This window comes from Sarcophilus harrisii, chromosome 4 (genome assembly GCF_902635505.1).
Source record: "Sarcophilus harrisii chromosome 4, mSarHar1.11, whole genome shotgun sequence".
NCBI classification, from domain to species: domain Eukaryota; kingdom Metazoa; phylum Chordata; class Mammalia; order Dasyuromorphia; family Dasyuridae; genus Sarcophilus; species Sarcophilus harrisii.
The window spans coordinates 440,969,093-440,986,397 of NC_045429.1; the positions used below are offsets into that span (position 1 = coordinate 440,969,093).

At 43.8% G+C, this 17,305-nt stretch overlaps 2 protein-coding genes across 13 annotated transcripts in view; one reads left to right on the forward strand and one right to left on the reverse strand.

Annotated features, from left to right (window-relative positions):
* Positions 1-24: 24 nt before the first annotated feature.
* TTC19 (tetratricopeptide repeat domain 19) lies at positions 25-8,540 on the forward strand. The gene is made up of 11 exons (XM_031967865.1): positions 25-642; positions 780-910; positions 1,343-1,453; positions 1,987-2,025; positions 2,337-2,393; positions 2,991-3,052; positions 3,604-3,698; positions 4,549-4,703; positions 6,329-6,491; positions 6,922-7,065; positions 7,586-8,540. Exons 1-10 carry the CDS (start codon positions 438-440, stop codon positions 7,047-7,049), a joined length of 1,146 nt encoding a protein of 381 aa, XP_031823725.1. The 5' UTR covers positions 25-437; the 3' UTR covers positions 7,050-7,065; positions 7,586-8,540.
* Positions 8,541-9,254: 714 nt separating this feature from the next.
* NCOR1 (nuclear receptor corepressor 1) overlaps positions 9,255-17,305 on the reverse strand; it is a 168,726-nt gene continuing 160,675 nt past the window's right edge. For 11 of the 12 annotated variants that reach the window (XM_031967846.1, XM_031967857.1, XM_031967853.1 and 8 more), the window contains one exon: positions 9,255-12,245. In XM_031967846.1, coding sequence (XP_031823706.1) covers positions 12,058-12,245 — 188 coding nt within the window. In that variant the 3' untranslated portion in view covers positions 9,255-12,057. Of the gene's footprint in view, positions 12,246-12,865; positions 15,820-17,305 lie in introns of those variants that run through there. The other variant, XM_031967855.1, reaches the window with a different exon arrangement.

Genomic DNA, 17,305 nt, shown 5'->3' on the forward strand with positions numbered 1-17,305 from the left:
CCACCGCATAAACTCTTACATAAGCCCGGAAGCAGGTTCTACCGTGGCCTTCCAGATAGGAGATGGAAAGTTTGGACCAATTCGGCCTCCGTCCCCGGAAGTTGGGCTCTAGCCAAGCCTCTTCGATGCGTGGGGGGGAGGGGCGGGATTCCCTGGCACGTGGTAGGAGCTGAGGGCGGAGTCGGGGAGGTGGTGGGTGGAGCCTGGGCCGGGCCTGCCTCGCGGACAGCAGCTCCCCGGAGTGTCAGAGCCGGAGCTCCCGGGCCGGTGCCGCTGTCCGGCCAGGTGACAGCTCGCTCACCCCGTACTCCCGGGGAGCCCCGACGCGCCCGGCTCCTCCGGCCGAGACAGCAAAGGCCGGAAGGCGGCCGCGAGACGCGCGGTCCGGAGCCGCCTGCTCCTTCCGGGATCGTTCCTCCGCTCGAACCGACCCCGGGATGTGGGGCCCGTTGAGTCGCAGCCTCGGTCGGGGCCTCCTGGCGGCCGCGGGCCGGCGGCGTCGGGGCTACGCGCGGCTCCTGCTGGCGGGACCCCGCGGCGGCGGCGGCGGCGGCGGCCGCCGGGGCACGGAGGTGACCACCAAGCCGCCCCGCGTCGGGCAGGGCCGTTCGGGCCGCGGGCTGTGCGTGGTGGCGCTAGCGGGTGAGCTGGGACCGGCGGGGGGGGGGGGGGGGGCCTGGAGCCGAGGGCTGAGGGGGCGGTGGCAGGGCGCCCGTTGCCATGGTGACGGCGCCGCGTTGCCGTGGTGACCGGGCGGCCCGCCCCCTTTCGCCCCGCAGCTTTGTCGTGGTTCTTCAAAAGCGCCCCCGCTGAGGAGGAGGAAGAGGAAGAGGATGACGTGAATGAGGTGGTGGAGAGTCCGCCCTCCGAGACAGAGCTCAAGATCATCCAAATGCTAAAACGGGCCAAGGTGAGGCCTGAGCTCCTCCCATCCCCCAACATCCTCACCCCAGAGCTGCCGTCTCCAGGGTTCCCAGGCTACCCCTCCTGTGCATCCCCGCTGAATAACCGAAAAGCTCCTAAAAGTCCAAAGGCCAGTAACGGGGCAATGTTGTGCACGAGCAACTTGTGATCCTCGTCATGCATTTTGTCTTCTCGAGGAGGGGGTGAGAGCGGGAGAGCATTTGGAACTCAAACAGGGTGAAAAATGAATGTTAATTTCTAAATTAAATTGGAAAAAGTTAACGAAATAAATAAAAGCATGTGTGTATATGTGGATATACGTACATACATATATACGTATGTGTATGTTTATATACACACACTCACATTTTATGTTTCCTTTAGGGCCAGCCCTGGCTACATTTCTCCATCCTTCTTTCCTTGTGCTCTCTACTTACAGTTGAGTATTATGAAAAAGGACCCGGAGGAAGCAGAGAGAATTTTACACGAGGCCCTTCATCTTGCTCATAAGGCAAATATCAAGAAGGCCATCATCTACACCTACGATATGGTAATTCGCCCCACATTATTGCTGGGCCAAAAGCAGGAGAGGGCATGTTAAACTTCCTGCCTTCTGTTTCTGGGTCTCGAAGACAGAACCTGTAAGTTGATTTTTGCCGGGTTTCAGTTTTCCCATCTGTAAGATGACTCTAATTTCAGCATTGTCGGGGGCTGTTGATAATTATAAGCTCAGTTCTCATGCATAGAGTCAATTCACAAGCAGTAAGGTAGGGCCAGCTGTGTCAGGCATTGTGCTAAGAGCTTGAAGACAAAATGCTGCAGCACATATGAATTCTTTTTCTGTCAAAGGTTCAGGGTGTTTTAGAAATGCAAAAGTGCCAGCCTGGTCCTTCTCAGCAGTTTGAAATGCCCTCCATGTTCCTTTTACACAGTGATGACTTCTACTCGGGAACAGCCCTGTTGGTCGATCTGATCTGTCATTTTAAGAGAATAGAGGGAAAAGATCTTAGATTTTGATAAAAATTAGGGAGCAATGCACTAATTAGAAAAGTAAGTTGGCTTTGGCTTCTCTTTCCTTTACAGATGGCTAACCTAGCATTCATGAGGAATCAGCTTGAAAAAGTAAGCAACCGTTTTGTTGGAATCTGAATCCATGAAAGATTTAGGCTTTAAGTTCTGGGAGATCTTTGATTGGAGAGCTGAAGAGCTAATTTAAGACTTAGTCGTACTGATTCACAGTGTTCCTTAAGATCTATAAATAGACGGTCTCTGGAGGCCTGGCATCTTATTTCACCTCTTATTGTCCTTTAGCTTTCCTTTTAGACAGTTATTCTACAATCCCCTTGTTGGGAACTCCCCATCTTAGTATTTTCTCCGGCCCTTTGGGCAATGGTGGGACCAGTTAAATGCAATTTTCTTATTTCTTATTTTAGGCAGAAAAGCTTTTTAAAGCAACAATGAGCTATCTCCTGGCTGGGGGCATGAAGCAGGTAAGAATAGTAACTCTTATTAGCTGTGAGTGGTCCCAAATCAGCATCTTCACCAAAAATGTACATTTTATTTATAACTAAAGCAGATCGGCCCTCCTAACCCTCCATCTCCCATCTCAAAATAGAACTGCCAACCTGAAGCCATGCTGGCCTGATATCCTGTAGAACTGAGGAAATCACAGCTTGCCAACTTCCCATTTTGAGCTCATTGCCCAGCATGGAGTGGGTTCTTAAGAAGCAATTGTAAATTGAGCTTTTAAACCAGAGCTATGACAGTGAGGAACATGCAAACCATGAGGAAGGACCTTGATGTATGTGGTCACCTGATATGGTTTGATACATGGAGGGCTAGAGGGAGACTTTGATGCCAGCTGTAGGACTCTGGACAAGTCACTTTACATTTTAGCCTTAGTCTCCTGATCTATAAAATGTATCCTCACAGGATTATTATAAGTTAAAATGAGGTAATTTAAATAATGATCTTTGTAAGCTTTAATGTGATATATAAATGACAGGTATCGTTACCTGAAGTAGTCTAGAAAAGAATTGTACACTCTTGTACTTATCGCATTCTATAAATGTCTTTTTCTTCAATAGGAGGACAATGCAATTATTGAAATATCCCTAAAGTTGGCCAGTATCTATGCTACTCTGAAAAAGTAAGTTGAGATAGGGCCCTCAGGGCAGCGGGCATCACAGGGCAGGCTTATTACACTGGGAAGGCTTTCAGCTTGTGTTGTCAGAAAAAAAAATTTGTAAAAATGCCTGCTTTTCAGGGGGTCGGGCACTGAAAACCATGCTAGCACTCTGAGATTAATTTCAGTTCAACGGTGGGCTTTTTTACCATATGGGCTTAGATCATTATCCCGCCTTCATGGATAGAGAAGAAAACATTTACAATGAGAGTCTCATGCAAAAAGATACCATGGATCAGTGTCAGAATTGGGACACTGCTAGACGGTCTATTAGGAAAATCAAGTGGCAAAGCACCTGGTGCATATCCATTAAAAAACTAACCTGAATAGTGACTTTTTCAAGGAGGTTGGAGAAGTGACTGGGTGGGCTCTCGGAGACTTGATTTACTTCAATCCTCCCTTTATGGCGGTGACCCAAGTCTCAACTGGGTGAAAGAGAAATTTGGCCCTGATCGCCCTGCAGAATGTCAGGGAGCTTGAAGGTGAACTGCCCATTGTTGCTCATTGTGTTACAGACAGGAATTTGCTTTTGCTGGTTATGAGTTCTGCATTTCAACCCTGGAGAGAAAAATCACCAAAGAGAAGGCGTTATCAGAAGAAGCCATGCCAGGTAGGGAAGCCAGATGTCTGAGGAATTTGCCAGTGCATTGCAGAAAAGGGAAGCAAAGTGGAAGTGGGATGAGTTATGTACTTTGGGTGCTGCTCAGAGGGAGATTTGTGTTCTCTGCTTTGAGGACATTTTGCCCTTCCTTTAGGTTTAAGTTTTTTGCAGATGTGATCCCTTGAATTGTCATCTTTATACAACCTATCATTAGTCTGATAGGAAGCTGAAGAAGGAAGAGATCAATGTTTTCCTTCTTGTAGTCAGCTCAGCCACAAGTCTGGATCGTTTAAGTTAAGATAGTTTCTTTCTTATTCTCGAAAAAGCGGGAGTCAGGCAGGCAGGTAGCAAACTCAGAAAGAGGACAGCATTTCTCTGGCTAATGTGTTAAAGTTCATTCCATATAGCATATTAAAAGATGAATTAACTGGGAGTAGGATGAGTAATGTGAGAAACTTGAAATCCTGAATTCAATTTGAAATATAAGGAATTTCCAGACCATCAGATAAAAACAGCAAGAAACCAAACCTAAAAATCAGCTCTAAATCAGTTTCTAGGGATCCAAACCATTTCTGGTAAGGAACTGTAATTTGTACCAACTCTCTAGGCAGCAATTTTCATCTGTGATGAAAATTTGATTCTGAGATTGGTGATCATAGCAGGGACATGGTCCTGGTAGCATTTGGGGGCTGCTAAGTGCTGCTTACATCTATGTCTGGGAGCTGGGATCCTTAGGGGCTGACAGGTTAATTCACAGGGGAATGAATGAGCACAGAAGCTGGGAGGGAAGAGCCGTCCTTCATTTCCCCTCCTCGATGGCGATGAGATGTCCATCCTCGTGGTCTTGTTTGACTTTTAGCGGAAGAGAAAGACAATACCCGTCTCCTGCTTGGCATGTGCTATGACTCCTACGCTCGATACCTCCTCGATGTCAACCGACTGTCCGATGCACAAAAAATGTACGAAAAAGCATTACAGATTTCCAGAGAGATCCGAGGAGAACGACATCCACAGGTGATGATCACTGCTTCCTGCCTTGATGGCTTAGGGGTAGAATATGCATTCATTATCCTGCTTTAAAAATCAGAGCAAGGAAGTATAAGGTGAAATGTCTACATTTGAATATTTTAATAATTTAAGAATAATTAATAATTTAGAAGGAAGAAGGGGGAGACAGAACTGCTCATTTGGATCTGTGAGTTAAAGTGGAATAGATGACCCTTAGTCTGGGTCTGGATGACGTACTGAGGAGTTTGGGCAGTCGCTCCCTGAAAGTGTGCATTGTGGGCGTTGCTCCCGTGCAGACCAGCATCAGAAGGGCCCTCAAACTGAAGCAGAATCCATGTGGCCAGGCTTGGATTTCCCAGGCTGCATGTCCCTGCTGTTTGCTACACATGAGACTGAATTGGGTTGGAAACTTCAGAGAAGGAGAATTTTCAAAAGGATTAACAATGGTCTGAAACCTGGGGAAGGTGAGAGGGGAGATGAAGGATGTGCTTAGTGTAGTAGACATTTTCATTAAAGTGTGGGCAGGAAATTCGAGAAGCAAAAGGTGCAGTGATAACTTAATCTAGTATAATCCAAGAATGAAGTGGTTTGTGTGGTTGATGAAAGGAGGGTAGGGGTTGTGCTTCCTTAAGCTCTCGGTACTTGGGGAGCTTTCTGAACTCTTTGGGTTTCTCTGCCTTCTCAAAAGAGTTGGACGCAATTTCACTTTTTCTCATGGCACAGGAGTCACTGACCTTTTTCTTATATTAAACTCCAGAGAGGAGAAAAGGAGTGTTTTATTCTGCCAGTTAATAAATATGTGGAGTCTGTGAGATGAGTCTGTGGGACTTCTGGGTGAAGGTGTGGCTAGAACCTGGGACCATTTACTGGAGGGAAAAGGTCCAGGCAGGGCATCTTAACCCGAAGGTCCACAGATGGGTTCCTGGGGAGGGGAACAAAATGACGTGTTTCAGTAGAGTTGGTTTCCTTTATCCTCCTGTGTATTTTATGTTAAAACATGACTGCAGTCACAGCATGACTGACAAATGAGATTCAGCATCTCTGTCCAGCAGGTTAGTGCTGCCTTCTTGTGTAACGCCCTTATGTGGGTTCCCCAAAGTGTAACTTGTGTGTCCATCAAAGATAAGAGTCTAGAGGCTTATAATTAATTAATTATTACTCTCTAGTAGTTCATTTTTTTCCTCACACAGAATGTCCCCTGGAAATAGGCTTTGGCTCAGGCCTGGGTCTTTGCAATATAAAAAGGGTCCTCAAGTAGGGAGAGACATTTAACATAGGAAAGGCTTTGTTTAATTCATAGCAAACACAAAGACTCATGTGAGCACTTGGACAAGCTTGCCCTTCCCTCTCTCCTGGGGATCCAGATGGAGGGAGTGTAGAGACAGTCACCCTTCTGGGGGGGAGGGGTCTGCACCGCCCCTCCAGGACCTGCTCTGCAGAGTACAAGGGAACCACTGGGATCCAGGGCAGGCCCATACCTTTGCCCATCTGCTGTCCAGAGACCTGCCCACGACCCCAATGCCCTTTCCCTGGTGTGGCGGTGCTACTGATATGACCGGGGAAACGGTGAAGCCCCCCATAGGAGTGCTAACAACCGTGGTCCCCAAGCTTTCCTTCTTTCTTTGATACAGACTGTGGTGCTAATGAACGACTTGGCCACTACTCTGGATGCACAGGGTCACTTTGATGAAGCCTACACGTATGTGAAAAAGGCGTCGGAGCTGGCGAGGCAGATTGAGCACCCCGAGCTGCACCGGGTGCTCAGCAACATGGCAGGAATATTGATGCATAAAGGTACTAGAGAGCAGGGGAGATCGGGGCCCGGAGGGAGTGTCTGGGACAGGGGCAGAGTAGAGGAGTGGGTAAAGGCACCAGCTGGAGAGAGAGAGAGAGAGAGAGAGAGAGCACCCTCCTCCTCCAAATCAGAAGAGGCACTGGAGTTAGGAAGAGCACACTGTCCCCCCTAGTGTGAGACCAGAAGGGACCTCCTTTGACTTTGTACCTGCAAGTCAGATGAAGGCCTTTTAGATCAGATAAAGGGGTCCCAGCTAGGAAGCCCAGGATGATGCCTTTGATGCCGGCTTCTGTCCCCAAACTTGGCTCTGGCAGAGAAGGGGTTTCCTGGCTCTGGCGTCCAGTTGTTCATGAGCCTTTCGATTTGTGACAATCTCTTCCTTGAGCTTCCTATTTAAAACAGTTTTCTGCTTTCCCTTCCTGGTTTTAGCAAGCTATGTTGAAGCTAAGTATGTCTACGAAGAGGCCCTGAAAGAGGCCGAGCTAAAGGGAGATGAGGCTTCCATCGAGCACATCAAGGAGGAGCTGACTGAACTGGCCAGCAGCAGAGGCCTTTGACTCAGTTTCACCCGGGGTAAATCTCTCTGGGGGGGCAGGGTGGGTAATGTCAGTTAACAAAAGAAAGGCAGATGTGATTTGTCTGGAACACCTAAACAAATGGCGTAAATCGTTCATATTTGAAATTTACCTTTACCCTCTTTCCCCTTCAAACATCAAACAAAACACACTCTATACACGTCTTTTTCTAGAACAAGCCACCTAGACTTGAGCTTTGTTCTAAGTGTTGGACTTTTCATACAACTCCCCATGTGGGAACAGACTCACTTTATGGGTACAGAAAGGAAAGCGTCGTTTTTGCTACTGAACTACAAAGACTGATAGAGAAGAAACCCTTTTTCCAAGGCCCAGCTCGTTCTGGGGGATAACAGCCCCAGTTCTTACGAGACTGAGATCACTGATTGAGAATTCTGCAGTCTTTCTTGGAGCTGTGAATATTTTTGTCCATAGCAGAAGATCACAAAAGGCCTGGCATTAACTTTGGTTTTCATTATGATTTTTTTAAATGTGACATTAAGTGTTTCCCTCTTCTGTAGCCTCTCTGCTCTTCTGTGTGAAAAGAGCTGCTGGATACAACAAATCTAAGGTCAAAGTCTCGAGTTGCTTCTTTGCAAAGGGAAATTTTGTCTCGTCAGGAAATCCACACTACGGCAACTTCTCCCGTGGAGTAGCCACATTCAGTTTCTTGCTGATGGGTACCAAAGAAAAAAAATGGTGACTTTGGAAAAGGGCTTATTCAGGGGCTGCTAGGATTTCATGAAATTTTCACTTAAAAATACATTTCACTGGCACTTATTTGCCGTGATCATAATCAGTGAATTAGTTCTACCCACTGTCCAGAATTAGGTTTTCACAAATGGGATTGGTAACCAAGGCAGCTGGAAATGAAAAAGCTGCCTGTTCTTTGAAGTGCTCCACATTCAAAATGAATGGACGAATAAGGCTTCAAATGTTCTAACAATCCTGGCCACTGAGTCCAAGATGGAAGGAATTAATGAGCTGTAGTTAACTGGAGTGAGCTGTTCGTTTCTGCAGGAATCTGTTTGTTGATGTAAAATTGTGTCTTTCAAACCTCAAGAGCTTTAATTATTTATTCTTAAATGAATCTATTAGAATTTTCTGTCCTGGGAGAAGGAAAGAAACCTGTCACTTCAGTCTCACCTAATAAAAGTGAGATTTAATCTCCTCCCATGTACTAATTTAAACCTGTTAAAGACTTGACATTGAACACTTAAGTGATCAAAATTTGTGTGCACATGTGCATGCGCACACACACACACACAACACACACATACACACACATCTCATGAAATTTAGTCTTAACAAATAACTATTTGCCCAGGGAAAAGTTGACAGTTTATCTATGGATCTAGTGACAAATGTAAATTTTATTTAACTATTTGTATGTCATCCATGGAATGGGTGTACTAGTAATATTTTTGGTACGTGTGTGGATTGGATGATCCTAAATAAAAACACCAAGATCATTTATGTATTGAATAATTTTTAAAATGTACTATTTTAAAGGATTCCAAGTAGGCGTTTTGAGATTGAAAATATGTGAGAAAGTAGTTTAGGTCGCATAGCAAATGTGAGGCAGGATGGCAGAATGGATGGAGTTGGCCTTAAAACATCCTGGCCACTAGCTCTGGCCTTGGGCACATCTCACCTTTCCAGGGCCCCGATGCTGATCCCTCTGAGTAATGGAAAGTCTCCTCTAGGCTCTCCCTGGTGAAATGAAATTCCAGGGCTGGTCCAGAAGAGGAAAACCAAAAAGAGACAATCTTAGGGATAAAGAACATAAGTCTAACTTAATTATTTGCCTTTCTACTTCAAAAAATCCTGAAGACTAGAGTTAATCTCTATGTAAGTTTTGATAGAGATAAAGTACTTCACCAGCAAAAGTTTCGCTAACCAAGCCTTCTCTGGGGCTGAATGGGTAGAAAAGTGTCTTGCCTCTCTCTGCCCGCCCTCCCACCCACCCTGGCAATAGCAGTTAGTCTCAGTTAGAGTGGTTAGACTCAGAAGCAAGCTTTTAAACACTTAAATATTTTTCCATTTTAATCCAGAGATTCCCAACATAACCTGGCCATCTCAGGCATTTGGGGAAATTCTCTAGGTTCCTTTGAAGGGAGCTACAACTTCTAGTATTGTTCCCAGTGAGGCTCGTCTGTACTGTTGTAAAACGAGGCAACAAAGCAAATGGAGAACTAGCTGATCCCCTTTTATTGATTGGTCTGAATCCAGAAGTCACTAACTACTAAAGACATTGTGTGGGGAGGAAGGGAGAAATTAAATTTCACCATTACACATGGGTTTTCAAGTCTTAAATGTTTTCAAATCAGAATCAATAATGAACATACCAAGATGAAAACATTGTGAAATCACGTATCATAAATCAGCGCTGAAAATGCTGTCCAACTGCTTTTGTAAACCATGATTGGAACAAGACAGAACCAATTCCTAAGGCTCCTCACGGTTGAGCCAATCACCACTTGGGCCTGGGTGCTGGAGTTGATGAGGGGGCCCGTTCAAGGTTCAGTTCCAAGAACAGGACTTAAGAAGGCCGGAAAATCCGTGGGCAGAGGCAGCCTTCCTTGGGGGGGAGGGAGAATGCTAGTGGGAGGAAGGCCCAAGACCGCCATCGTTTTCACAGACCGCCATGGCAGCCAATGGCCACAATTCCCACTCTACCCACAGGAGCAGACGCTGGGGCGGCTCCGCAGGCAAAGCCCCTTTAAACAAACCCCTACTTTGTGTTTGCTAGAGAAGTAGGAACCGAATGGCTGCCATGAGGAGGAGTTCTTAGCTGAGTTCTGCTTGACCCCAGAGGACATAGACTGCACGCAGAAACAGGCAGAAGTTGCTGGGAGGCAGATTGAGACTTGACAGGAAAACTTTTTTTTTCCCCTGACAAGGAGAGTCCTAAAAGGGAAATGAATGATATGAGAAGATGAGCCCCTGGCCCTGGAGGTAAGTAAGGTGGGATTTTTGATCAGGTAGGGATGGATTTAATGGGTTACCAAGAACCCTGAGGTTCTGTCCAAGGTTATATACTAAAAGGAACTCCTCCTGGAGATTCAATATTATTAACAGAACTGTGTGGGCTTTTTGGTTTCCTTCACTGAGATTGAAGTAATGAATGTGGCAAAGCATCATGGGTCCACAATTTGATCTGAAAAGTCTCTATTTAGACCTCTGTGCATTGAACAAAATTTTTTTACTAAGAAAACTTGGCCAAGAACAGCATTTTTTTTTCTTTTTTTGGGTGGGCATGGATTTTCAAGCATCTAGAAAAATACTGTAACAAGTTGCTACCTGTGGACTAACGAATCAGTAAAACTGTTCCGATTCTAGAAATTTCCCATGGTTCAAACCGAACAGATAATCAGATGGAATCATCCCATTATTAAATGTGAGGTAATCACAGAATCAAGCGAACACATATTCATCTTTCAAGTATCAGAAATGAAATATTTGAACTCCTTTGGAATTTCTTAGTAAACCTCAAGAGAGGCCCAAGTTTCTCTAAAGGGTATACACAGACTACCGTGGATACTCTCTTTTGACAGTTCAGTGTATATTAATCCCAGCAAATTTTAAATTGTACCTGAACCTCCTATGTCCTTTTTACCCGTTTTTAACCCAAACAAACCTGGCATTTTCTTAACTAGTACCTAGATGCAAAGGGAGAGTGGAGACAGATTATTGCCTGCCTGCCTGACATTGTGATAAAACACCTAAAATTCAGCAGGCAGTGATTGATTGGATCAGAAAAATAGTCTTGGACCACAAATAAAATAATTCCTTACTCCAATTTAAAACTAGCTTAATTAGCCAGATGTTTAACATTAAGCTTGGCCCCCAAACCAGAAAGCGGAGAGAGGATAAGTACTAGTTTGTGCAAAGAACAGAAGACTGTTAAACAGTGAATCACATGGTTTTCAATACTGCAGAGCACAAAATCTAAAATATCTTGATATTGGCTATAAGTAGCTTGACTGCTCAATAAAATTCAAGGGAGAAAAAAAGCTCACATACCAACAAGGGAAAGGTTCCTTTGGAACCCAAGCCGGCCAGCCTTGCTTCAGCAGCAGCCCACTCCCGAGGGCCGGGACCGAGGGGGCGGGTAGAGGGGGGGGGGTTCAGTCTGCCCGCAGCCTGGCCTAAGAGTTAAGTCACCAGTGTGCACCTCGTCTAATAGGCCTCTTTTCAAACAATCATCACATACCCATGCAATAATATTGCTGCAGTGCTCATTTAAGAAAACTTTTTAAAGACTGCACTGAAAATGTACAAGGTGACAAAATACTTTAAATGAAGGAAATGTGTTTTCCTCCTGCTGGCTGATCTAAATATAATAATGTACAGATCCTGTCACAGGACCACTTATAGTCCACCTTTAGAGCTTAACATTTTCACAAAAGATTTTAAACATCACTGGGAAAATGTAAAGAGAAACAAGTCATTAAAATACAATGCCCATGACGGCCAATGCAGTGTAACAAGGCCGAGTGAGGTCGTTTGGAAGGCAAGGGTTCCGAAGTCACGCTTAAGTTGCTTTAAAAAAAAAAAAAAAATCACAAAATGACCCCCAGAGTCGATGCGCTGATTGGAACACAAGTACACCAGATACTATAGCGAGGGGAAAACACTGCAAAAAGGTAATCTATTTACAGAAGAATGATTTAAAGACATTATGCTTTTCTTTACAAATAGATGTAGAACAGGAATTGTCCACTTTTTAAAAACTCTTTACATATTTATCTTCAGGATTTCCACCCTCCACTATTAAAATCCTCTTCACGGGCTGTATCACAGTCATTTTTCTACTTGACTCTCCAAATGAGATTCCATCATTTCTTCATTGTGTGTGGCCCTGGCTCTCCTGGAAAGTCTCTCTGGGCACAAGTCAAGAGACAGTTTTTTGACCCGCAATTGGGAGAAAAAAAAACCCAACACAAAAAAAAGTTAAGATCCCTCCCCCCGGCGTCAATCTGTGCATAGTTCATTCATCACTGTCTGACAGCGTCTCATATTGTGAGGAGAGCAGTGGGGCGGGTTCTCGCTCCCACATCCTGTTTGGTGGGTGAGCAGCCGCCTGGCTCACGGACGAGGGGGCGCATGCGATCGATGTTGGCGGGGTACTGCTGAGCATCCGCATCGTCAAAGGGTTGAAAGGAAATTGCGTTGAACCTGCCAAAAATAAAATTAGGCTTTTACTGATAAGTGAATATGGTCTAGAGAAATGTAATTTCTTTCTGAACAACTGAACAAGAATTGTCACAAAGCCATGGTGGGGAGGGGATATATTAGAGTAATGGGGTAACTTCATACTGGGGAAGAACCACCATAAAAACAGGTAGGAACCTCTGGCTCTACTCGGGACCTCTTACAGTTCCACTGAAACGTGACTTGCTTGACAACAAAGGTGTCTGCGTATCCCCAGCACATAGCACAGTGTTTGGAACTCAATGGGTTCCCTTAAATGCTTTTTTAAAATGTTTAAAGGTTACATGAAGCCGGCACAAAGAACAACAAGATAACTGAAGGCGCAAGAAAAAAAAAATACAGCCAATAGAAAAATATTTCAATCTCTTTTATTGAGTATGAAAAAAGAAAACCGAATGGCTTTATGGCACATTATTACCAGAAGAATAGTGCTTAAGAGATATCTGAAGTTCATAACTTGAGGAAAAGGGTGTAAAGGTCAGGGATATAGTTCTCATGGGACGGTGAGGAAGAACAGGCTACAGGCTGATGAAAAAGCAGGCTATGGGAATCCTCAAGTTATACTGGTTTCTAAGACCATTTCTTATAAATCTCTCAGCCACTACCACCCCTGCCATCTTCACCAAAGAACACAATTCTCAATTGCCTGAGAACTTGGAGACAGTTTCTCTGAGCTAGATTTTGTGAGACTAATTGTTTTGCAGCCTGCTACTCCAGCAAGAAGTCTTTAGCTGACGTATTCTAAGAATTTTGGAATAAGAAGAAATCACCCTTGGATAGCACTTTACGCTTTAGAAAGCACTTTCTTCACTACAACCTTGTGAGGTAGTGAGGACAAAAAAATAGTTGTGACTTGTCCATCATCACACAGGAATTCAAAACTGAGCTCTCCAAGGCCCCAAGTCCAAAGTTCTTTCCCTTCTGTACTGCTTATGAGGAATATTGGCTAAAGAACTAAGTCACCATGATGTGACAGATATGTAATTCGTGAATCAAGTGTGAAGGACATTCAGTTTATTCTTTCCCAATGGAGACATTTCCCCACTAAAAAGACCTAAGATAATTCTAAGAATAATTTATGATCACTTTTATATTGCCACCAAAATGTAAGCTATGAGGCCAAGTAGAATTCTCTTTCTAGACTTACAATACACACAAGAACATGATATATGCCATAAAGCAGAAATTGTATTTTTTCAGATGACAGAGTTTATGAATTAAGTTCTGCTGAACCAGGAAAATCTTAAACAAAAAGATTACAACAGAAACAAAAAAAGAAAATTCAATGTTCTTTAATTATGAATAAATTTGAGTCTGAAACTGAGAGGAGAATGAGCCGGCCTTCTTTGTGGAGATGTGGGCCTGTGAGCCTATAACACTGCATACATCCTATTGTTTGAGCAACATGGTGATGAATTTTATTATTTATTATCATTTATTACTTATAAAGGATGGACCTCAAGGTGAGAGAACAGGAAAGGATATATTAGGAAAGGAAGGTGATGTTAAAATATGAGGGGAAAAAATGTGTTGTGTTTTTTTTTTGTTTATTTTTTTTTAAATGACCTGTTCGGAGGCTTTGGGCTGAAAGAGATACCTCTTTATATATTCTTTCCCTTTCTGTGATTCTTTGATTTCATTATAAACTTCACTAAAGACACACTGCTATGGACTGCCCATCTCTTTCAGAAGATGCCTCTTCCAGCAGTGTGGGTCCCAACATATCCATGTACATATGGTGTGATTTTCACATCTCTTCCTGTATATCTGTTCCAGTGCCACCCTTCCTCCCCCAAACATGCTGAGAAACTTCTGAAACAGTGTGACTAAGCCCTGGTTATCCTGGATTTCCCTATGGGACCAAGCCCTCTGCTCATGCATTTGTCTGATGATAACCTTAGACAAACAAAACTTCTGAAGTGCAATTCTTCATTTGTCCACGAACCTTAATGCTGCTTTTTAGGTAATCCTTTACCACAGTCCTTTGGCAAGTATGTGTCATGATGAGAAGCCACACGTCATTACGGGAAGAATACTGGGGTTCAATATAGGCCTTTGTTTCAGGAAGACGACCGAGATCAATAAAAGCACTATATTTCCTAAAGTCATTTGTCCGCTCTGTCCCTCAGAACTCCCTGGGCCCAAGGCATTGTTCCTATATATTATCTAAGACAGAAGTAATGATGGGACACACTTTATGGAGAGACTAGCCATAGGCAGGCTTCATCCATTGGGCTTTTCTGTATGAAGAGTTAGGCTGAATTCTTTTGAGTGATTATGATCTCACCTGCAGACCTCTGAGACTTTTTGCGATCAGCATGATGCTATCCAAAAACAGATGTATCTGGAGGACCTCACCCTCTGTAATTTAGTCTGACCATGTGACTCTTCTGCTCCAGAGGCTACCTAGGGCCTTTAGGACAAGATATAAGGATTTCTCCACTGGGTTTTTGAAGCCCCCTCGGGATTCTTTGGCCAAACTGGCTTCCTTGCTCTTCTCCAGACTTCAGATCTCTGCTCTCTGAACTTTTATGGGGTAGCTGAAGTACTGCCTACAAGAACCCCTTGGATTTTCTCCATCAGGAGTGTTCTTGCTCATCTTTTTACAAGTTCCCTCCCTTCAGTAGAATCTAAGTTCTTTAAGTAGTCGTATCACCAGCACCTAAGCACAATGCCTGGTAAATAGTAATCACTTAATAAATGCTTGTTGATTGATTAGGGTCTGCACTAGACTTACCTCTGTCACTTACAAACTTATCTTCCTGTTTGTTTTTTTTTAATGTTCTTTGCTTGATGTTAACAAATCAGGTATTTCTGAATAAAAAAACCATGTTTTATCTTTCAAGGAATCCTGTATACCTGAAGCACTTTGCTGGAGGAGGGCCTTGAAGGTGGTATTTTGCCCCTACTGAATGGCATGTTTTTTAGTAACCAACAAACAGTAAGCAAGGCAGGTTCCTGTACATTCAGCTCCTTTCAATCCACTGTGTGACTGAGAATAGGTAGAACCCATTCATTTAGGAAAGCCAGCCTGTTCCTTCTCACACCTCCAAAGGGGCCCTCAATGTGTGTACAGATCATCACAAGCACTGTGCACAGACAGGCAAGTGGGGCTGCTGTCCCCCATTTTGGTCACAAGTCTGTATTCTTTCTCCGCCTTTGGTATCCCTTCCCTCTTACATATACCTGTGAATTGGGATGCCTCCAGCATGGACCTCCTCTGTGTACCCCTGGTTTGGTCCAGCTTTGTGTTCTTGGAGGGCCATTTCTGCTTCCTCATGCAGTACACATCAGAGACTAGGATGCTAGTCCAAAGGTGGTGGCCCCATTGGCCTTTGTGATGAAAAGAGTTTGTGATACAAAAGTCTTTACAAATAGCTTCCATTTCTGTTTTCCTCCCAATCCCATCATTCCATGTCTTCAGGATGAATGCTCAGTCAGGTCTTTCTCCGTGCTTCTTTTAATCTTGCCTTTCTCTCCACATCTCCTCACTGTCTTATGAGACGATACTGCTCATAATCTTCCACGATCCTCCTCCCTAAGATTTTACAAAGGCATTTATATTCTAAACCAACATTGCTGTTAGCTGCCGTACGTATCTCTTGGTTTGGTCAGGAGATTAACTGTATCGTGGCTGACGTGGTCTCTAGGCTCTCTTGGTTTCCCCACTATGGCAACTTCTTTACAAAAATGGTTATAGTCTGGTTCTGGGGGCATCAACAAACATCTTATTTAAATAGGTCAGGTTGAATTTGTTGGGTTTTTTTTTTTAATTGAACAGTGCATTTTTCTTTTTTATTCATTATACTAGTTTTCCATTAACATTTATCTTTGGTCTAGGAAGTTGAAGGCCTGACTGTACACCACACCTGATCCAGGCCTGTATGCCAAATCAGTTACAATTAATCTCCTGTCTGTTAAAATATAATTAATATCATGTAAAAAAAAAAAAATGTCATCTGGTCTTTGGCATATGCAGCACTTCCCAATTCCACTTGGAAATATTTAAACAGGGGTTCTTAACCATTTATGTGTTGTGGACAACGGTCTGGGGAAGCCCATGGACTCTTCAGAATCAAATTTTTAAACGCATAAAACAACATATATGGGACAACTACAAAGGAAACCATGTTGAAAGTTATCAGAATATCTTTTTAAATAACAGATCTGAGACCCCAAGTTAAGAACCCCTGATTCATCATAGAAAAACGAGGCGTCTGTATGGTGTACAAATCTTTGGCCTCTTGATTCCAAAAGCAAATTTTTCACCATCCTCCCCGACACTCACCTTTGCACTGAAATTATGTGTGAAGCACATAAAGTGTACATTGCCTTAATGGGGTGGGGATGGGAAGTCCTTCTATTCTTCATATCCTTTCTCTATTCCCTCACCTTCTGCAAATCATTCATGCACATGCTACTCATCATTTCATGGTGATGTTGTCACAAACGCTTACAAAGAGAGTAAATGTAAGGTGGCACCATTTGTTTTTCCCAGGACTTGGGACCTATGGGGCTGATGAAATTGTTATCTAGGAAGGGAAACAACGTTCTTCTACTTTTACTTCATTCCCTAGGGGCTACTGTTCTTTTTGACTTGGGTGCCCCGGGATAAGCAGGGATTTCCTTTATGAATTAAGCATTTAGTAATAGGATTCTTGTTGTTGTTGTTGTTAAAGTATTGTGGTGTCTCATTGATTCAATTTCTTAAGATTGTAATCTTGTATTGAGCGCAAACCTAAATCTAGCCTAAAACACCTGTTGTAGTCTGCGGGACCTGACGAGATGGACAAAGACTGAAGTCTTTGCTAAGGGAAGGGAATGGCAATTAGGAAGAACACTGCTCTTATTGCCAGGATAGCTGGATATTAGTCCCTGTATTTGTTGGCAAAGTAATTAGAGGCTCTGGGTGATGAATTCCAATGCTGGAACAGAGCTCCACATCCATAGAAGTTGGCCAACTGAACTCGGTGGGAAAGTTATCGAGGGGGTAAACACCGCCGGATTCATTGTGCTTGGCTGTT